The following is a 22965-nucleotide window of genomic DNA, read 5'->3' on the forward strand; positions in this document are numbered from 1 at the left end:
TCTCTTTCACACTCTTTCCTTTTAACTCCTTGACCTCCCTCAATGCTAATGAATTTCAGTTCCCTTCTAGTTCAATCTGCTCCCATGGCCACCACTAACTCAGTGGTTGTCAACCAGGGTGGCTTATCAGAATAATCTGTAGAGTTCTATAAAAGACCCATGTCTAGGGTCCACCCAGAACCTACTACAGCAGGATTTCTGGGGTGGGGGGAGACCTGGACAAATGATTTTCTAAGCTCCACAGATGACGCGCAGAGTGGAGGACCACAGGTACCCCAGATCTTTTCATTATCTAGAATGACCCTTTCATTGAAATATTAAATCCCATTATCCCAGCCTCCCATCTTGCTGGCTCTTTCTCCAGCCCTTAATCCTATTTTACTTGTTCTTTGATTTCAAAAAAACCTCTAGTCCCTGGATCCCACCATTCTTAGCTAAGTTCCCAGCTTCCTCCTGGCCTAGATTCTTTGTTCCATCATTTAAATTGCTCTTAAGCCATTGCTCTGGAAGCAATGTCACTTTCTGACCTACTCTTACAATTCTCCTACAAAAATCTACTCTGAGAGAATCCAACCACGAAACTTCCACTTCAAGACTGAGTTTGACGAGCTATTGGAGGGGGAGAAAAATCACATAGCTATGCAGATTGGTTCATACTATAGAAGTCAGAGACCCTAGTTGGGTGATCAGTGGTGTTTGACAATATTCTTCTTGACCATTGCCAACTTCCTTTCCCACTTCTCTTACTGAATATTCCGGAATTTTCCCCACTTTCCTCAAACTTCTGCTTCACCCTCTCTTCCTTGACTTTCTGCATATGAAACTCCTTCTCTTCACTGAGAAAAATAGAGGCCATCAGTTTGGAACTCCTTTGACTTGGCTTCCTGTCCCACTCCGATTGCATTTTTCTCCATCAGTAACATCTCATGTCTCACCGGAAACAGTGTCCCCCCTCTGCCTGAGGTTTCTCTCTCTACTGGTGCTCTACATACCAGTCCCTCTCACTTCTCCAGGGCTCTCACACCACCAATTACTGCCTATTTCTTCATGTAGTTTCAATCTCTCCCTCCCTACTGATACTTCCTCTCTGGCTTTCGAGACCTGCTGAGATCTCTTCCATCCTTAAAAATGAAAACCCTCTGCCACCTCATAGCTTTCTCTTGCTGCTATAGCTCCGCCTTTCCTTCTGGAGCTTAAACTTCTTGAAAAGGCAACCCAGACTTCCTCAACCCTCACTCCTCAAACCAGTGCAACGAGTCCCTGAGGTCTCGAATGAATCTCCTACTTGAAAATGCCCACTTTTCAGTCCTTACAACTGTTGACCTTTCAGTCAAAACTGACATTGCTGACACTGAACTTCACGAAATGAAATCCTTCCCACCTTCTTTCACACAGTCCTTTTCGAGATCTTGTTCCTGAATTTCTGGGTCTTCTCTTGACTCTCTGAACAGTACTTCCCAGGAGTTGTCCTAGGTCCTCATCTCTCCTTACCAACACGCCTTTCCCTTCAGCCACCTCACCTACTTGGATGGTTTCACTTCCCAGCTACATAGTGTAGCTGGTTCCCTGTATGGATGTCCAGCCCTGACCTCTCTGTTCTTCCCTGACCCCGTGGAGTTGCATTCTGAACACCTCCATTTCAATATTTTGAAAAGTAAACGAATTTTCTACTGCCTTCTCCCATGTAAAACGAGTAATGACAACTCCTCCTGTGTCCCCTACCTCACCCTTCTCTTTTCATCATCCTCTTAGTTGCCTAGCTCTGTTGATGCTTCCTCATAAATATTCCCTCTGCATTGTCCTCTTCTGTTCTTCCTGATACTGGCCCTTAGGCCAGGCCACTGTCATTTCTCACCTGCATAACTCCAACAGCTTGATCTCTTTCCATTCCCCCACCCCTCCACACACACGATCCACTCTTCTTCTATGGCTGGAGTGATATTTTGAAACACAAATCTGATAGCGCTCCTCTCCGTCAGTGCTTCCCCAATGCCTTCAAAATCAAATTCAAAGCCCTTAGCATGGCATATATAAGCCCTTCAGGATCCTGTCCTCAATTACTTCCACAGCTCCTCCTCCCACCCCTCGCCCACTCTCACTCTATGCATTAGCTATTTGGAACTACTTGTAGTTGTATTCATAGAACCCCAACTAATAATGTGTCATGCCTACTTGCCTTCATAATGCTGCTCCTTCTATCTGGAATGCCACCCATCCCTGACATGGCTAGCTCTCTTCCTTCTTTAAGACTCACCTCAGTTCAGTGGTCACTTCCTCCAGGAAGGTTTCCCTAACTTCCCCTCAGTCTTGAATAGCTGCCATCAATTCCTTAAAGGCAGGAACTGGGATTTAGCCACCTCTGTATCCCAACATCTGTCTAACACATTACCCGATTCAATAAATATTTGATGAATAAGCACACAAACAAATGAATGAATGGATGAATGACCTTCATCATGTGAAATGAGACCCAATAATATGGAGACAGGTCATGCCTATGTGCCTTTATGTGTCCATGGGTGAGGAAACTAGGATTCAGGTTCCCTAAAAAGGCTGTGCAGTGGGAGGGTATGTTTTAAAGTACTTGTTACAGTTGAAGATGTTGGTGGCAGCACAGGGGCTTTTTCCTCAACAGCATGGATGACTCTGTACTCGTTCAGGCATACCTCTTGCCAGGTGCCACTCTGCGGACAAAAGCATATATTGGCAACACAGTTGGGCAGGGTTCGAGGTAGAGCAAAGCAACCAATTCTCCCCCACGTGGAATCCCTAGATGATGCTATGCTTGCCTTCTGAAAGGGTTTTAGAAAACGGTCACCTGAATCTTCCCTGTTGTAGGAATTCCACTTGTCACCTTCCTCTAAAATTCCTGGAAGTTTTGTTGGGCCTTCTCATTGGATGATGTCATATGGTCACATCCAGAATTACGCCGTAGAGCACTTTCTAGCTCCTTGAGAATAGAGCATGCAGGAGAAGAAAGGGAATGGCAGAGAACAGACATAGGAAAATGCTTTCCTACATACAAGGAGCCTAAAGGCACAAAATAATAATCATTTTTTTAAAAAAAGCAACGGAAAGCATGCAAGATTATGGCATGGGGCATAGGAAAAAAAAGTGACATTTAAAGCCACATTAATACAGAAAGCTAAAAGCAAAATATGATGTAAAAAGCAGAAATAATTTTTCCAAAGGAAAACACACACACACAGGCTGGCTAGTTCAAAGCAGCAAGCATTTCACAACCGTGGCTCTAAAAGGAACAATTCTGTCTTGCTCCCCTCCCACTTTCCTCTCCTTTGAAAGTGTACACAGCCTTGTGGATCAGTGTAGTGACAGACTGTGCCAGGTGGCTCACTAGGAACTGAAGTAGTATTCAAGACTTGCAGTCTGACTGGGTAAACACACTTAGCTAATCAGAAACAGTGATCGATACTACCAGACCAAAGACAATTAGGTGTTAGGTTGAAAGAACAGAGTATAAATGATGTAACATATGAAAAGGGGACAGAAAGCTGCGGTGGACAGTGAGGGCTCACTGGAGGAGGTAAGACTTGCAAGATGGTCTTCAAATGGCTAGGCAAGAGTCATCACCTCAGGGTCCTGGGATGGAGCCCTGCGTCACATCGGGATCCCTGCTCAGCAGGGAGCCTGCTTCTCCCTCTCCTCCGCCCCTGTTCATGCTTTCTCTCACTATATCTCTCTCTCTCAAATTAATAAATAAAATCTTTTAAAAAATCGGCAGGCAGGGCAGGGTAAGGCACCTTAAGTAGAAAAAAAACAGGAAAAGCAAAGCTTGCAAGTAGGAATGTATATCATATTGATGAGGAAGTGGGAAGACACACAGGTAAATAGATAGGGTAGAGCCTTGGAAAGCAGGAAGGAAGATAAAATTGGAGACAGTAATAAAGAATGTGCTAGAAAAGGTTTCTGAGCAGGTGGATGATACAATAGAGAAGGTACGTTCTGGAAGACAAGCCAGGGAGCTATGTGCTGCTAGCTAGGTACACAAGGCACGGTGGGGGCGGACTTCAAGATGGTAGCTTACTTCACACAGGCTGAGAAGAAAAATATACAGCAGGGACGGAATGGGGAGAACCTCTGTGTTATGTGTTACTGCATCTGTTGCCTCTAAGATCACCTACTAGGCATTTCCTATAAACTGTGTGTGTGTGATCTCTGCAACTAGATTGCAAGTTACAATCTAGGGGAGAGGACAGGGAACCTTGTCTTCTGTGTACTGTGCCCCACAACACTCAGCACAGAGCTAGGCACATAAAAAGCAGACGCAAATCTTTTCTGAGTGAAGTCTACTAGTGAACTATAAACAGTGCTCCAGGGAAGGCGGCCTCTATTCACAGCCAATTCTGGTCTGTCTCATTTTTATACTGAGATAGCTAGTAAACTCAATCTGGGCTTCAAGGCAGCACCCAGCCTAGCTTTATGCAGTGGCTGCTTGTGTGTCTTTGTCCTGCAACATTCCATGAAATCCTTTGAGATAAAAGAGGCCTAATAAAATATTTTCCGAGGAGGCTTGTACTGAAGTTACTGGCGTTGGAGCTCTAACGGGAGGGACCCTCACCCCACAACCCTCAACTTGACACCAGAAACCCTCCTCCCTTCTCCCTTCTCAGGTGTCATCTGTATTCAAATGTTTCATGTTCATGAAGCCACACAGTTTGTGCAGACGTAAAAATCATTTCTGACGGGCAGAGGGGGACCGCTAAGTTAGAGATCTCATACCAGAATGCTATTTCTCATCTCAATATTCCCGGCTTTGCGCTGAGAAAGCCAGGTTAGGAAGATAAGGCAGTGTTTTTAAAGGGCTATCCACCTCCTACAAGCCACAACTTTTATTTTTCCTAATAGATAATCTTTAGTGACTCAGTCGCTCTTTAGCTTGGTGATAGGTGTTTCCTGTGGTTCATTAATTTCTCTCATTCATGAAGAGGCTGCGAGTCAATGCCTCACAACGATCATTTACAGAATGTTGCCTTTGTGGCCTCTAAGAATTAAAATGCCTTAGTGCCTACTTAACTACCAGGAAAGTAAATTAGGTAGTGGAGCTGTTGCTTTTTAAATTCCTCTCCCCCCACCCAAATGCCATTCTGCTCCATCCTCTGATGCCTGGGTCAGAGAGCCCGCTGTGCCGTAATCCCCCGAGGGAAACTTTCTGAAGCCTTAATACTTGGGTAAGAAGACTGATTTCTGCAAAGACGGTTCTCATCTCTGACACTTCTGCTCTGTAAACAGATATTGTTTGGGGGCATAAGATGAGAGGGGATCCGTGAGAATTTCTTATTCATTTCATGAAATGTGCATTTTCCCTTACACAGGGGGGAAAATAATTCTCTAGTTTTCTTCTATTTGGGGGTAGGGTGTAGAAAGACTATCACTTGGGGGTCTTCAAATTTATTTTTCCCATTGGAAATACTTGAAAGTACGATGTGGTGACTACACTGGAAAGTTAGGCACAAAAATAGATTTTATTCTTGGCACTAAGTATTTAAAGAAATTGACAGTGCAAGGTGGGTAAAAGATTTAAAAAGAGGTTCTACGTCACAGATGTATTTTTGGCTTTAACCTAGCATCTTGGGCAAAATATATACTGATTCCGAGCAGAAAAGGAAATCGGTGTTTATTAAATGAGGAAAAACACCCAAATCTTTAAATACTGGATTATAAATGAATCTGAGAGAAGGTATGAAAGGTGACTGTCGTGTTCTATTTTCCTATGGTTCTTTCATAGTTTAACGGTAAAAGCATGAGTTATTATTTTTGTAATAGAAAAAAAAAGATTTAAAAGCCCCCAGAGTCACATTGGAATCAGGGAGAAGTAATTAACAATTTCCTTTTTTTTTTTTTCTTCCCCACACAGTGGCTGCTGCTTTTTGCTAGCCAGTCAGACCCTCAGGAGTCACTTGTAAAGACAAAGGTAAGGCCACTGTTGTCATTGCACATTGAGAAAGGGGGTTAGATTCACCTGGGTGTCGCTTGCTTCTATAAAAATACCATTTTTTGCATATGCCGCGGGCTAAAACCCTATTTTCAAAACAAGTTAGGTGCCTCCCATTTTATGACAAGCAGTGGGATGTGCAACCTTCGCTGGCCTAGAAGTTGGGGAAGATCCAAAGTCCAGGTCTGCCTTACTTTGTAACCCGGAGTGGGGCAACTTTGTGGAAGTCATTAACTTCTGAGTCCCTACCCTTTTGCCTTCCTCTATAAAATGGGGGCTAATCCTTGCTTCTGCTCTAAGAGATTTGAAGGAGGTAACTGGTATGAAGCCACTTTGAACACCGTAATATCCCTCCAGCAGCCATCCCAAATACATCTCATTAGCAATATACTCAGCAACGGGGTGACTCTGTTTGCTGCAGAACTAATCTGCCACTTTTTTACCCAGCACTTCCCATCCTATGAATGATGTCTTTGAAAATATAACTACTGAGAAAGAGGATTAGACTGGGCTGTTTTACACACTCACTGCTCTTATAATCTTTTATTATGTTAGCAAATCCCTAAGTATATAGTTGGGAAGGCCCAGGGTGGAGGGTTCATTGTCCCGCTTCAGGCAGAACCTGCTAAAGCCATGAGACCCCCTCCCCCAAAGAAGAACCTAGAAAATTTCACCCTTGGTAATTCATAGTATTTAATCAGCATATCTGGAATTTCTTTATGCCTAGTTCATTCCCTCCGGTGAAATAGTAAGCCTGTTTCCTCCTGCCTGGTCTTAGGGGCACTATGGAAAACAATATATACTCTCCATAAATTAGCAGCCTTTAATGTGCAGATAAAAACTCAAAAGTGGCACTTGATTCTGCAAGAGCAGCTCCAAGCCCAATGCGTATGTTGGGTGTTCCATGAGGATGATGGGGGAAAGGAAATGATGGTCCCATGTGAGTCCTTCTAGTGACCGCCACTCACACACAGCCTTCACCTTCAGGGGTATCATCTTCAAAAACATCCAACAACAGTGCTCATTCTGGCAAATCATTAGGACTCTTACCCATCCCCTGCCAGGCAACACACACTGGTTCCACTCTCGTTTATACCTGGTTCACACATGCAACAATTTCAATGGAAAATGTTTGAAAACAAAAAAAGATGAGTATGAGGCAATGTCCTAAACTAGATGCTCCTGATCACGTGGATAATTATATAGGGCACAACTTTGAGAGAGGGGAAAAAAAAGTCCTCATTTGCTTTAAGGAGGAAAGCAACTGCATATCCCTTAGCTCGTGTCCATTTTCTTCTGCTTGCAACACTTTGCTTTCATGTTTGAAACAACTCTCTTCTGCTTTCCCCTCTTCTCATCCATCCCCAGTATGCTTGCTACCCCTTAACCTCCCCCCCATACACTGCTTCCTCTCTCAATTTACATCTCCCTGTTGCTTCTTTCCTTTCATGTATACATCTCCCAATTTGGAATTCCATACTTGTATTGAATTTGACTGTCTGCTCGTTTTAGCGGGCCACCATATTGGTGCCCAATTTCCCTCTTTATTGGCTTTAACGTAGAAACACAGGCCCTAGCAGACAGACGGCATGCCTATCCCACCTTCTTCCCATTTCAACCACAGGGCACTTTTAGGAGTAAAGGAGGCTCTTCCCCTGGGGCACGGCACTGACCTTGGAGGACAAGCAAGATGCCACGTCCTTGAGGCTTCCCAAAGGGCAGGGCAGTGATATCCAAAGAGCACTCCGCTGAGCTGTATGGTTTACATTTGGAGAACCAAGAAGAATGTGAAAAGCATTCAGGATGTAGCAGTCTCTGACATCTGGCTGTCTGATAACGGAACCCTCAATTAATTCTGACTCCCAATCATTGCTGGTGCAATGATAACAACCTTGGGCTACTGCAAGATCTCAAAGGGTCTTCAGCATCACCGAAGAAAGACTGCATACTGTTCAGTCTAGTTATCACACTAAGTATTTTTTATTGTGCATTAATTAGATGAAAGTTAGTAACGTGCATTGACCAGGACAGTTGAGTAACACGACCATATATATTATATAATCGTTGCACAGCAAAGCTTTCCTGTGTAGTGTGTAGAGAAGAGAGCAGACTCTGGGAATCAAAACAACTATATATATATATATATATATATATATATAGTTGTATCATATATATATATGATACAAGAACAAATTATATGGCACTTGGAGAACTTTTTCACATATATGAACACCCTCATGCAGAGCCTTGACTTTAAGCCTGTCAAGTACACACACCAAACAAGAATTGAGCCCACAGAACACCCAAATCAAATGTTAGCACGTCTCTATTGTCAAGAATATTTTCTCACCATCATTTCTTTAAAAAAAAAAAAAAAACCCAACGTGAAAAAGTTTTCTTTCCCTTTGAGCAGTGATGAAAAAAAAATGTCCCCCTTTCTGAAATTCAGATACGCTTCAAAGCGTACCACCATCTTAAGGGAAAGAGGGAGCCACCGCTGGCTTCTGGAGGCTAGGAGCAAACTCCAGTTTACCAGCATTCCCTGTGGCCCGTTGCAAGGCAGTGTGATGAAGCAGAATACGCATGGGCCTGGGAGTCAGAGAGACCAGGGAGACTCCTGGCTTCCATCGGCTGCTATGTGATTCTAGGCTGTCTACTTAAATGCTTTGAACTTAAATGACCTCATGTGCAAAAAGGGGATAACAGAGAGTAGTTGTGAGGATTAAAAGACTCAATACATGTAAAGTGCCTGGCACAGTTCGGCACCTGGGAACTAGTCAGTAAATGGCAGATGACCTCTTGTTCATCTTGAGTTGATTTCTATCCACCTATCCCCTCATACTCCTCCAGGGAGAGGGGACTTCACTTCGTCCCCTGGCTCACTAGCTCCCAAATCTCTCTGGGAGATCAATATATATATATATCAATATGTATATTATTCACCCATGTATTTAGTCCCCTCCTTGTTACCAAATGGATATAAGGCGCCTTACAAGAATACACAAAATACAGCATGACGGCATAAATTCAAAGTAGGTAAGAAAAGTAAACGATAAAAAAAAAAAACAGTAACAAAGACAGAAACATAAAATGGCGCTTGGAAGAAAGCCAACACAAAGTGCATACATACCGTAGGGTCCCATTACGAGCGCTCTGCATGGGCCACACACTGGGCTCCGAGCTCTCTAGCAGCCGAGAAACCTGATCGGTCTCACCCTTCTTGGGGACCATCAAATCAAATCAAATCACTTGTTCAGGATGTCCTTTTCCTGCTCTACATTCTGAAAACTTTTCTATAGTAAAGGATCATCAAATGACGGCAAAAGGTCTCTCCTAATTCACTCTAACGCCAAGATTCAGCTCCTGGAACATTCTTCAACAAAGACAGATCCTCAGTCTGGAAATTACATCCACTGCTTTCTTATTTTATTTCTACCTTGTCTCTTGAAGCTCCATTTGGTCAATGAAATGCAGTGATTAAAGAGACTTCTTAAACGAGCAAACCCCTTTGCTTTCATTTAACTCGAGAGATAGACAATGTGACGTTATTTATAACAAAAGTTTGGAAATGACCTCAAATATCCAACAAAATAATTGGTCAAATAAACCATGATGCCACTATATGGTGAAATAGTACACAACACCAAAAATGGTATTTATGAAAACTTGTTAAAAATATAGGAAAATATTCATGATAAAACTTTTAAGTATATGTTAGGTAAAAAATGAAGATATAAAACTGCATTATTAGGATTTTAACTATGTAAAAAACCGTGTATAAGGATAATATATATATCTCCATATATAATAACACCGCAAAAAAGTCTGGAAAGAAATCCACTAGAATGTTAATATTGTTTCTGACACTTGTGAATGTGGACAACTTTTATCTTTTCTGTTTGTCTTTAGTTTCCATTTTTTTATATACTGATAAACAAGTTCTACATGAAATGAAGGAGGAGGATTAGGAGCAAAACTACCAACCCAGCCGGTTATTTTTAGCTAGTAAAATTATGGGCAATTTTCATTTTCTTTATAGTTTTCTATAATCAAGGTATAAGTTCTGGTTAGAGACAAAGGTACTTCAAAAAAAGAAAGAAAGAAAGAAAGAAACAAGAGTTCTAAAAATCTGATTGTTTGGTTGTTTTGTTTGTAAGGTCCAGAATGATACAAACGTAATACCACCTGACCATTATGTAGCACTTTTTAATTTTAACAGCTAATCCTTAGAACTGCATTTGGTTACCAGAAGATATCTTGTGAGGTAGCCTGGGTATCACTCCCTGCATTTAACAGGTGCTGAAACTCGGTGACCGGCCCAAAGGCATAATAATCAGTGGCAGAGCTGAACTCCAACCCAGGTTCTTCAGAGCCCAAATCCAGTGCTCTTCCCATTCAAGACTGATCGTGCTATAGTCACCAAAAGGCAGAAACACGGAAACAGCGACCCCTCCTTACCTATGAGGGTCAAGTTTCCGAGCAACCCCTAAGGTAGAAGAGTTCAGCTGAAGAAAATATGATTTTAGGAGGTTTCCAAAATAAGGGGGGGGGGCAGGGAAGTGAGGTCACATGCAAACTTTTGAAAGCCCTCATGGATAATTTTTTGCACAGTGAAACAAAACAACAGCAGCACATTACATAAAGAGAATAATGAGAGTTTACAAGGCTTAAATTTGCACAAATGATAGGTTCTACAGCGTTTCCATGTAGATCCTAAGATGATTTCCAGAGGTGATGAGGATGTCGCGCTCTTTATGGCAGTGGGACAATGGGGGTGACAATGAAGTGATGAACAGGGGTGAACTATTAGCTCAAATCACGGATCTTCATATTCTCCCAAGTTATCGGAATCCAATCCTGAAATCGGAACAACTTGCTTATGCTTTTCGCCCTATCAAAGCAAGTGGTTTTAAGTGGTAAAACTTCATGACTGGCTCTTCTGAAGATGCTGTTCTCCTCAAGTCTTTCCTGAAGATACTTTAGCACTTCTGTACAGAGTTCACCTTGAACCGTTCAAGCGTTGTCTGAAAGTGGCACACCAAGTGTCTACCGCGAGGACTTAAATGGCAGTACTTGATTTAAGCTCTTCTGAGGCTGCTTTCTTCCTAATGTGGCAATGTAAAAAGACTCTGAGCACCTCTTTATAGAGAGTTCAATGAAATCATTCACACTTGGTCTGAAGGCAGCTTATCAGCTGTCCAGCAATGATATTAAACAGTCCTCCTTGACAACTCAAGTTCTGCGGAAGACACTTTCTCTCCAATGTGATATTTTGAAGGCGTCACGGCACCTCTTTATAGAGTTCTTCTAAACCACGCAAGCTTTGAACAGGTTAACATTTGATGTGTAAATGTATCAATTTGCATTACTTTCTTGGGGGAAGTTTTAATCGTGTTCTAAAGACTCTGCACCTGTTGCTTCTAACTGTCTTTGTCTCCAGTCCCATAGCTTCCTAATTACCTTCGTCATCACTTATGATAATCACCCCTGGGGTACTGGAAGCTTCCTGACCGTCATCCTCTAGCAGCATCAACAGCTTCAGGTCGAACTTCAGCCAATGAGTGCTCTTGTACCAAATGTTCCTCCTCATCTATAGGTTCTTCCTGATCCAAAGATTCTCGGTCTTCGGAACAGATCACGGAAAGGTATGTCACCATTGCTAGCCAGACTTTTTGTCAGCTTGCATTCCTGACAGGTTCTGTGAAACTATCTAATGCTTCTTTTATTAAGAAGACAACATTAGTGATAGTGTCAGAACCGCATGCATTAGGATCTGCAGACAGAGGAGGATTTGTGAGATTCTGACAACAAAGTTATGCGTTAGTTTGGCCTAAGTCTTCTTGAATGGCTGGATCACACACTGATCTAAGGGCTCAAGGATCTGAAACATGCAACTCGTTATAAAGACAACCTTAACATTAAGGAGGCGTGCCAGCAATTGCAGCTGAGGCTCCAGAAGGCCCCAGAAGACATCGGCAGGACTTTGAATTCAAGATCTTTTTTTTAGTCCTGAACTTCCACGTGAAAGCACTGGTTAGGCCATTCCTTAAGGAGAGGAGTTATCCAGGCTTTTCTGTTTGTGTGCCAATACACCAGAAACTTGGCTTGGCTTTTTTCCCCCCTGGAAAGATGTGGGCATAGTTTTGCATCAAGCAGTAATGGTTTCGCCATGAGGTCACCCCAGGTATTGACACAAAACAGAAACGCCGGCCTCTTTGTTTTTGCTGACCTTGTGTTGGCATCGGTTGGCTCTTGCCCTTCAGGGCAAGAGGGATTATTCAAAGGCTTCCAACGCATGGCAGTCTGAACAGCAGCGAAGATTCCGGCGGGCACATAATCCCCTGCTTCAATCACTTCCTACACTAGTGGCAGACACAACAAAGGAGCTCCAGGGTCTCGTGGTTCTTTCTTCCGCACCACGCTCACCAAAGACTTGGTCTCCCGGGCGTGGCACACCAGAAATTTCTCAAACTATCCTCTGCTCCCGGCAGGCAGGGTTTTTTATCTGGGACCCACTTCGGTGTCTGAAAACACATTTTTTAGCCATCCACGCAAGCGCTTCGCTGTTCTTTTGCTTGTCTTCACATGTAGGGGTTTAACACTTCCATCTTTTCCATCTGGGTCACTGGGGATAAAGCGCCTCTTAGGTGACAGAGACGTACCAAGAGGCAATCCTGGTCCTAATAAGAGTTTTGTCTTTCCTTACAGTACAAATCATGGGACTCATTCACACACGTAAGCGACCTGCAAAGTTATCTGTTGTACCTTGAAGGAGCGGATGGCGAATGTCCCTTTTCTAAAGACACTCCCCTTCATTGCCTTTTTGGCAGCTTGCTGTGGTCCTTGTTTCACTCTCTTCCGCCTCAATAGTCACATTTATAGAAGCCATGTTTAAGTTCACGCTAATTAATGCAACCTGCCCCCTATTTACCAGAGATTCCCTAGCCCCTCAGTATCACAAATGGTTTTATGAACAACACATGGATACATGTTAATATATTGTTGTGATGCTCAGTGCAAATGGGGCTGATGGTGGGGAAATGAGAGAGGGAACAAAGGACTCAGAAGGGTCTTCCCACCTCGTGATAAAGCCAGAGAGACAATCACATGACCACTCGGACCGACTCCCATATACGCAATTCAGTATTTTCACTGTTGTCAGAAAGGTACACAGAAGCAAATCCACCTATACTCCAATTTCCAGTAAGGACAACTTACAGTTAGAAAGGGATTACTGTAAATTCCCCTCTACGCTATCAGAAAGAAAGTCACTATTCATATATTCAAGAGAGTGCCGTTGCTATGACTTCCCTTGGTTGAACACCATGAATTCAATTTTATGTGAAAGGCAAACACGGCTTAAGTGTATTTTCTGTAAACCCGCAGTTAAAGTCAATCGCACATTATCCTCTGACAAAACGCAACCTCTGAAGGTGTAGACGGAAAGGTCAGGCAGGCCCCACACAGCCAGTGCTGCAGAAACGACTACCCAAGAAAGAAAGTGACAATGAAAGAAAAAAAACTAGCCCCTTTTCAATGCCCGGCCACTGATACTTTACTTTTATCCCCTCCTCCTGGGAAGATAGAGCGAAGCCTGGCTTTCTTATTCTTCTCTTCAGGGGCCATGGGAAGTGGTTTGGAGCTGTGGTTGAGTGCCGAAGAATCTCGGTTGTTACTGTTCATTCTCAGCGGGGGAGCTGGGGGTTTCTCTTCGTTATCCAGACTGTCAGACATTTTCAGTGACAACTGATTGCACAGCTCCTACAGAACAGGAGGAGAAAACAGGAATTGAGAAAGAAGCAGCCTTAAAAAAAACCAATCCGGTAAAATGGGGATTCTGCCGTCTTAGACACAAAAGCGTTGGTCTCACGTGTCTCAGGTTTTGTGATGACCGTTTGGGGAGGTTTCTTTTCTAGAGGGGAGGGAGCTGCCTCCCTAAAGACCAGCAACGCCATTTCCCAAAGAGGAAAATGAAGGCAATAATTAATGGCTTTTTAATGTGTAGACACAAACACATAAAGTCCCTTCTATTTTCTTCTGTCTGCTCACAGTCTTCTAATGAACAATTTACAACCTTCTTTAAAAACTCTACCCTGATTTTGGCGATGTTTGGGAAGCACAACCTCCTCAAAGTCTGGGGTTGACACAGGTTTGGCTGTTGATTTTTAATGGCGCCAAACAAGGATTTGTTAGCTGCTTCGACACTGGGATGCCGCTGGCATTGGATTCTTACCTGTGTGTACCTGATGTAAAAAACATACTCTACGGTTTTATGAGAAAGAACTGGGGCACAATCTAGTAAGCCTGACAGTGTCAGCAGACTTCGGGTGTAGTGACAGGGAAACAAGGCCCCATCTTCAGGTAGCGGGTAAAAGTGAAAGCCGAGCCAGATGTCACCATGAACAAAGAGGAGCTAGCTTCAAGGAGAGGACCAGTTCCTGAGGAGACATCATAACCTACCTCCTTGTCATGTTTTATGTCCTGAAACAGGGAGCAAGGGAGTTGGCCTGGGTAACAGGGTTGAAAGAACCAGTCAGGGTTTTAGCGACTTACCTGCTCTTAATTTCATTACTCGTTAATATCTTGTGCTTAGGGCTGAATACGTTCAGGTTTCATCCCACTGGAAGGTAAAGTGACCTGGAAAAGCGTGGACTCCCCAAGGAAATGTTCCTGCTTTCAACTGTTTTCCTATTCTAATTCAAGTCCCTCCGCTAGGACCCCAATGGAGTCTTGCCATCTCAAGTCACGTCTTAAGAGTATCTTCCAAGTGAATCTCCAGTTTGACACAAGGCAAATCAAATCCCAGTGCAACAGAATCTCTGTAAATTCATCAAGTATTAACTGGCGCTGATTTAGGAGCATAAGAGCTCTCCAAAAACAACTTAGCAGATCACTTTATTCCAACAACATTTACTATAAACAGACTTAAGTACAGCAACAACCAGGGTCTCCTCATTACCTGCCGTAATGGGAAATAATCTGTCATAATGATTTTTATCCCTTTAGGGGTTACAATGTATTTTTTATTCACAGTAATGAACTCTTAAGTCATGGGATGCGGAAGATTTTTAAAATTTTACTATGTCCTAAATTTTCTCCAATTTAAGTATTCAAGAGTACCAATTAATAGTTTCTCCATCTGCACAGATGACCGCCAACTAACGATGACCGGCTTGATCTTAATCTGGGCAAGAGATCTCTTTTCCTTTCCTTTGCCGAAGTGTCTGTCACGTCTTGCATTATCTTAACGAATTGAAGACCCATTCGGTAGTTTTTTTTCAGTAATCATGCTAGGGGAAACACTCAGTAATAAAAGTTTGGTTACCAACGACAACTTGATTAACCTTACATTTTCGTATATAGGTGAAACCATAGCACCAGATAAAGTGAAAAAACGATAGAGTTATACTCACAGATACCACTGGTACTAGTAAATATTTTGACTAATATATGAAACTACTGCTAATGGGTCTGCATTCCCTTTTACATTTTATTTTTTTATTTTTATTTGTTTATTTTTTAAAGATTTTATTTATTTATTGGACAGAGAAAGACACAGCGAGAGAGGGAACACCAGCAGGGGGAGTGGGAAAGGGAGAAGCAGGCTTCCCGCTGAGCTGGGAGCCCGATGCTGGGCTTGATCCCGGCACCCTGGGATCATGACCTGAGCTGAAGGCAGACGCTTAACGACTGAGCCACCCAGGCACCCCTCTGTTTTACATTTTAAATTTGGTCCTTCTAAATTCACTGCTTCTCCAAAAGAAAAGTGAGTTTAACACTGACTTCACCAGCAGCATTATTCTGTAGTGAAATAGTTCATGGTTTTCATTTAGTCACTGAGAAGAATTTGCCACCAGGAGAAAGCACTGTTTTTTTTGTGTGTGTTTTTTCATTTGTTTTACTTTGGGTGGTTTAAAAATAATGCCTGACTATGGGGTGATTATTACATAAAGCTCAGATACACAAAACATAGCTTGGTAAAAATAATGAAATTTGAAAGCCATTGCAAAAACAAACAAACAAACAAACAAACACTTGAGGATTTAAATAGAAACACCTAGAAGACAGGTTTCTGAAAAATATATCTCACAGAGAGAGCTGGATGAAACATATTTTCTGATGACATATTACATAACTTAAGATGACGAAAGTCAAAGAAACAGGCATGGCCTCTTTAATATGATATACGAAGCTGACCTTACGTAATAAGGCAAGCAAGAGTCTGGGCCAGTCAGGGTTCTAGTACACCTACGTAATTCAAAATACTAGGCTCCTTTGTTCTTGATAATTAGGTGTGGCTAATGGAGTGGTGTTTTTTTGTTCCTAATTACTCCCTCTCTGGCTAGAGACACAACAGGTAGATGTCTTGCTTCTTTTCCAGCTGCCTGATTATTCTGACCTTATTTGACCAGGTATGTTTTGGCTGGGAAAAAAAGGGGTACTTGGGACAGAAAACCCCAACTATATTCACCTATGTTGCACTCAGAATCCCTGACCAAAATTTCAGCACCACATGCTTGCCGTGATCCATAACACAGGCATTTGTGAAGGACCCAGCTTATACGGCACACCTTTCTACTGCCCAGCAAACTGGAATTGTTTTAACTCTATTCAACTCATCCGGGGACTGTAAGAGGAACTGGAATACACCTTTCACAGAGATGGAAAAGAAACCGAGGAATCCTCGTCTAGTTCCACACTAAAAGTGTGAAGCATGAAGCAAATCATCATTCGGTTTTACCTAGACATTTCAGATTTGATTTTGCTTGAGTTGTCCTGATATTACTCCAGTTCTTTATTATCCTTTATCAGGCACAACCAATCTTCATCTCCTAATTATTCCAGAGAATTCTGATTTGGTGACAAAAGAATAGTGCAGGAGGCTCTTGTTATCTTTAACTCACCTTCAAAGCAAGTGCTTCAAAGCATGCTTTCAGAAGACCGATGGAAAAAGGGTATGGGCTGGTAAGGAAGCTCGGCTCTTAATATGTTTGTTTCTCAAGTGGGAAGTGTCTCCGATTATTCCAGAAACGTAGAACGGGGGATTCTATTATGTTATGTTTGTAAACAATGCCAATTTACTAAACCAGGTCCCTCCCCTGAGATAGCTTTCTACAAAGGATCCTATTAATGGATTGCTGGTTCAATCTGCCTATGATGTCATTATTTCCAAGATCTTGAAAGAGACTATTTTGTTTGGGGCGGCTGTAGGCTCTATTTCAAGAATTGTACAAAAGCGCCATTATTCTCTAGGAACCCAATCAAAAAACTGTTTATCTTTAAAGTTTAACTGTTGTGGTTCACTTCTGCAACAGAACAGAAACTGGCGAGTGAGTGGCACACTGGATCTAGCCCCAGCCCATTCATTTCACTTTTAGAACTTGGCCCTTAGCATCGTGGAGAAATAGCTAACTTTAATGGACAACCAGCAACAGTTTATATCTGCTCACAATTTGATTTACTACTTGGCTATTAGGTTTTTCAGAGAGAATTCAAGTGGCTCCTGTAGATGGTATATATTTTTGATCCAGCCCTTGGGACTTAATGTGGCTTACCGATGCTCTGTAATTATAATTGAAAGTCATTGGCAATAAGAAATGAGCCTCTTGTTTCAGGATAGCCAAGGAGCCTGGACACCCCTTTTTCAGAGTACTAGGAATGATTACTTTCTCTTCCCCTTCCTCCTTAGCTTTTTTTCTCTCTCTACTCCACAGTCCACTCCTACCCCACCCCCAAGTGTGAGGGCAGGCATGTGCACACAGGCATGCGTGCGCACGCGCGCGCACACACACACACACACACACACACACACACACACACAGACACACACACCATATAGCCTTTCACTGACTTGCGTTCTATTTTTTTTTTTAAGATTTTATTTATTTGAGAGAGAGACGTGGAGAGAGAGAGAGCAAGCAGGAGCATGGGGAAGGTCAGAGGGTGAGGGAGCAGCAGACTCCCCACTGAGCAGGGAGCCTGATGTGGGGCTTGATCCCAGGACCCCGGGGTCATAACCAGAGCCGAAGGCAGACACTTAACCGACTAAGCAACCCAGGCGCCCCGACTTATGTTTTAACACAAAGATTTGGTGCAAAGCGTTTTACAGGAAAACTTTAATCAAGCTCTATGGCAACTTTAGATGAAATAATTAGGCATTACAAACAACCGTCATTAATCTCTCATTCCTCAAAAATGCATTCTTTTAATCAACACAGTGTCACACCAGACACTCAGTGAATGCTCAGGAGATTAAAAGAGAAAGCCACCAACTCGCATGTTGCAGGAGTCAAGAGGAAAGACAGATGATCAATTGTACTAGAGCTAGTGTGGCCAAAATTCATACTACAGCATCAGGGTTGAATTGGATACAATCAAAAATGCCCATCATGCGCATTTGCCACAGGTGCTCCAGCCAGGTGTATGAAGGGTGGAAATCCAGAAACACTGACCCTATGATTTTCAACGCCTCCTATTAAGTCACAAGCAACTGAAAGAAATGCTTTCATCAGATCTGGCGCCATCAGAGACAACCCACATGTCTGTATCATTCTGTCTGCTTTCAGAATCGAAGTAACTGTTTATTTGCATATTTCCCCAATGAGAAACAAACTAATACTGGCTTCCTATCAAAAACAAAAGCCCAGGCCAGCAGATGCACAGCCATAATCTAAAAAAGCCAGAGGCAGAGCCCCCAAACCACCAGCCACACGAGGCTAATACTACAGATCGGTGAGCTCACCAATACTGCTAAACACCCTCTTCCTATCGAACTAGAGGATCTAACATAGAAATGAGATGTAGCCTAGGGGAAACTTCCAGGGGGTACTTCCTAATGTTTCTGACATACTACATGAAGAATAGGGTTGCAAGATACCTCGAGCTGATCAGATGACAGCCAAACTGACGAGAGCACTATGAAAGGAGGTGGATTTTAGGATCTCAAAAATAGAGTAAACAAGTCACAGAACTCTATGTTAAAAACATGTAACAACATAGGAGAGTATTTCAAGTTTCTAGAATGTGGGAAACCTGATTAACAAGAACTAGCTCTGCAGATCAAGACCTAATTGAGCTTTTAACAACAGCCTCCAGACTTGGAGATATTATGTATAGATGTAAAGTCAGCCAAAGTGTCTCCTGAGACAATGGTATCACTGCTGGGCTGTTCCTTGTATTTGAGGATGAGGTTGCTGCTTTCACCTACCAGGAGAACGATGGACACTGAACTATACTTTGGTGGTGGGGAAAAAGCATCCAAGAGCTACCTGCTGGCTCCTTCCTTGGCTTCCTTGTAAGCGAAAGCATCCATTTTCAAGACGGGTCGCTGACCTCCCAGGTATGCTTTGCTGACTAGCCTACACTGATACGAAACCCACTCATCCTGTACACATTATTGGCAACTGAACCAACCAGCTTACGACTGACAATGCAAGATGATGTAGGGGACTGTCTTTAATTGCCAAAACAAACCCAAGATCAATCACCAAGTCTTTCACAAAGGGGACAGCGTATTATAATTTGGAAGACATTGCTCTGCGTTTCGACAGCAACCTGCGTTCTGAAGATTTCTAGCGGCTTTTCAGAGATTAATTCCCATAGTATGCTAAGATGCCAAAGAGGAGGGAAAGAACATTCACCTCGTTTGACAGGGAGAATGAGCCAGGTCTGAGTCTCCTAGCGGCTCCAAACCCACACTCCTTGCATTCCCAAGCTAGGTGGACGAGGGACAGCCCAACCACTAACTACAGGCAGCCAGATGGGCCCAACTTGGTATATCCATCACTTCATCTCAAACTGCACATAGTGCTTATACATGCCATTTCCCCCAGTAGAGCATAAGCTCCTGGAGGGTAAGGACCCCCCAGTCCTAACTGTATGCTTTCACACTGCCTCGGACGATGCCTTGTTCCCAGCCGGCAGGAAATACACATGGGAAGTAGTAAACAGAACTCCATACATTCTATGCATTTATCGCAGCACTGAATATGTTTTTCATCAGGTTGCAAAAGCCTGTATGCCTACTCAAAGCAGGTCTGAGCCAAGAAGCCATGTTTGGAAAAACCGGCAGTTGTCTAACTGCCAAGCCACTGGGCATGGCGTGGAAGTCAGCTACCAGTTGGTGATCAACACCTCATTTTTTATTTTTCTTTTTTTTTTTTTAATATTTTTATTATTTTTTTTTTTTAAAGATTTTATTTATTTGACAGAGACAGAGACAGCCAGCGAGAGAGGGAACACAGCAGGGAGTGGGAGAGGAAGAACAGGCTCCCAGTAGAGGAGCCCTGCAGTGGGCCTGATCCCAGGACCCGGGATCACGCCCTGAGCCGAAGGCAGACGCTTTAACGACTGCGCTACCCAGGCGCCCCTCATTTTTTATTTTTCACTCTGTAAATCTGTAATGTCCCAAGAGCTTCCACCCTCATTTGAGCTGAATGCCATCGTGCGAAGAAGGGAGTACCAGCCCCATCCTCACCACAAGGAATTTACAGAGCACTGACCTTGACTTACTCAAGGTCACAAAGTGCAAGAGGGGAGAAGAGAATCTCTAATGCTCCTCAGTTTCCCTTCCAGGAGAGCCATGCAGTGTGCACCCAAGTAAACCAGCCCCCCACGCATGTACTTCTATCCTCCCCACATAGTCATACGACAGCTCTAGCTTTCTCAATTTAACCCACTGGGGGCCAGTACTTACTGATTTCACCTGCTGTTCTCATCCAAAGACCCAAGGCTAGGGGATTAACTGACAGAACTCCAACAGGTTGCGTCGGCCAGTCGAACCAATTCTTAGACGGCCTTGTTTCGGAGCTTGTCTGTTCTGGGGCGCTCACCAAGGGAACTCTGCTATCAGAGACAGGGGTGTGCTGTTTCAGAGAGCCTCGCCTGGGAGATACCATTACAGCATGTAATGGAGGGAAGCCATTTCTAAGATCATTCGATCAGGAGGAGCTGAGCTACCTGTTAGGCGGACTTGCAGAAGCGGCCGGACAAGCAAGGCAGGCACTAGCTCTTTTTACAGCCGCCTGGTTTCAACCTCAGATCCTGCATAAGATAGCTCGCCACTGACATACATACAGGCACGGTCACACAGAGGACATTCGTGTTTGCTCTCATACACACAGCAAATGAGGTCAGTTCTGCTGTAGTCCTGTTCTCTGCTAATGTCTGTAATGAGTGACTTCCATTGTTGGTGGCAGGAACTTGACATTAATTAAATCCAATAAGGTGGCCTATTATAGTGGCAAATTTCAGAGACAGGCTGCAAATAAGAAGATCAATAGGTAGACCCCAGCATCCAGACCTCACATACTGCATATAATATGTGGAACCAATAGTCCTTATTCGAATAACTTCTTAAGCTTTGAAACGTATGCAGCGCCACACTTTAATATTCATTGTGTATGCTGCCATGAGCTGATGCCAAGAAAATGCTAATGATCATGTGATGTGTATTTATATTTGCAAACTGATGCATTACTACAGGTTTCAGCTTTTACATTTCCAACACTGATGCTTCTGAGAAGAGAAAATAAGATGCGTAAAGAACAGAGGAAGATGATTTCTTTAGCATAAAAAAAAAAAACAACCCAAGCAGAGTACCTTCAAAGATGCCTCAAAGAAACGTGTGGGAAAAGGAGAAGGAAGGCAAAGCCTAGCAATAAAACATTTCCTAATTCTCAAAACAGAACGTAGTATCCTTGGAGGCATTCAGATAGGAAAAATTAGATGCAGACAGACAGCCCCAGTGAGCAGGATATGGTAAGCCAACGTCTTGGGTCTCTGGGGTTTTAGCTGCTCTCTGTTACTATGCATGGGTGACAATTACACCCTTCCCTGATCCACTCCAGTGAAAAAGCCACAAATCTCCTCAAATTCAGGCCTAAAAATTCAATTCCTGAATTTGCTAAGGCTTTCTGTACACCAAACAGACGCCTGGATGTTGTTTTCCAACCCGTGTGCCATGGCTCATCGTCCTAGGTCCTTGCTCTGTTCTCAGTTACTCTGTCCTCAAATCGGTTTCCTGCAAGAAGGTGGCCGCTGCAGGTTGGAAGAGGGGAGATACATGGGGTCAACTGAGACCTTCGTATCATTTCTAAAGTAGGAATTCAGATCGATTTGCTAAGCTCGTATTTCACTCGAATGAACGAACGAATGAATGGCATCTTGTCAGATCTGGAGGTCAAAGAAGATGAGCCGGCATAAAATGCAGCCACTCTTTTTCCAGCTTCTGCCCTTGACCTAAGTTTCTGTGTCCATATTTGAAGAGAGCTGCACGTGTATCTCAGCATCTTATCTGGGGGTTACGGTTAAAGAAGAGGATGGGGCGCCTGGGTGGCTCAGTCGTTAAGCGTCTGCCTTCGGCTCAGGGCATGATCCCAGGGTCCTGGGATCGAGCCCCGCATCAGGCTCCCTGCTCCGCTGGGAACCTGCTTCTTCCTCTCCCACTCCCCCTGCCTGTGTTCCCTCTCTCGCTGGCTGGCTCTCTCTCTGTCAAATAAATAAAATCTTAAAAAAAAAAGAGAGAGGAAATACGATCTATTTAAAAAATAAAAAGGTTTCCCTCCAATACTAAAGGAAGAATTGGATGTGACAAGACCTACTTTCCATCTATTCCACTTCACAGATGATAGGAGATTAAGATTCAGTTGGCCAGAGCCTTGGTGGTTGGAATCCCCCGTCTCCTCCCCTGACCAAAGGCAACGTTTTGGTCTTCACCAAAGTGGCTGAGGGTCTATGAAAAGATCATACCCCACTCAGAGAAATCCCTTGAGAATCCAAAAGCCTGATCTGAAGGATGACCTCACAACGGAGCATGCTAGTTTTCCCAGCTTACACAAGTCCTTCATTTGCAAGTTGTTGGATCTATCAAGCAGTCTGTTCCCCAGGCTAGGCATTACTCCACTGCCCACTTACAGAAGACGTGGCTCACCAGTGGTTCATGCGAGAGCGCATCCGCCCTCCAGCACAAGGTCGGCTTTGCTTCCCCAACGCTCACACACACAGGACAGGAA

At 43.4% G+C, this 22965-nt stretch overlaps 1 protein-coding gene across 1 annotated transcript in view; it reads right to left on the reverse strand.

Moving 5' to 3' along the window:
• PAK3 (p21 (RAC1) activated kinase 3) overlaps nt 1-22965 on the reverse strand; it is a 114237-nt gene that overhangs the window by 75080 nt on the left and 16192 nt on the right. Inside the window, exon 5 of the mRNA XM_040629053.1 lies at nt 13513-13714. Within this exon, the coding sequence (XP_040484987.1) occupies nt 13513-13687 (175 nt within the window). The 5' untranslated portion in view covers nt 13688-13714. The remainder of the gene's footprint in view (nt 1-13512; nt 13715-22965) is intronic.

This window comes from Ursus maritimus, assembly GCF_017311325.1.
Source record: "Ursus maritimus isolate PB19 chromosome X unlocalized genomic scaffold, ASM1731132v1 scaffold_X1, whole genome shotgun sequence".
Classification (NCBI taxonomy): Eukaryota; Metazoa; Chordata; class Mammalia; order Carnivora; family Ursidae; genus Ursus; species Ursus maritimus.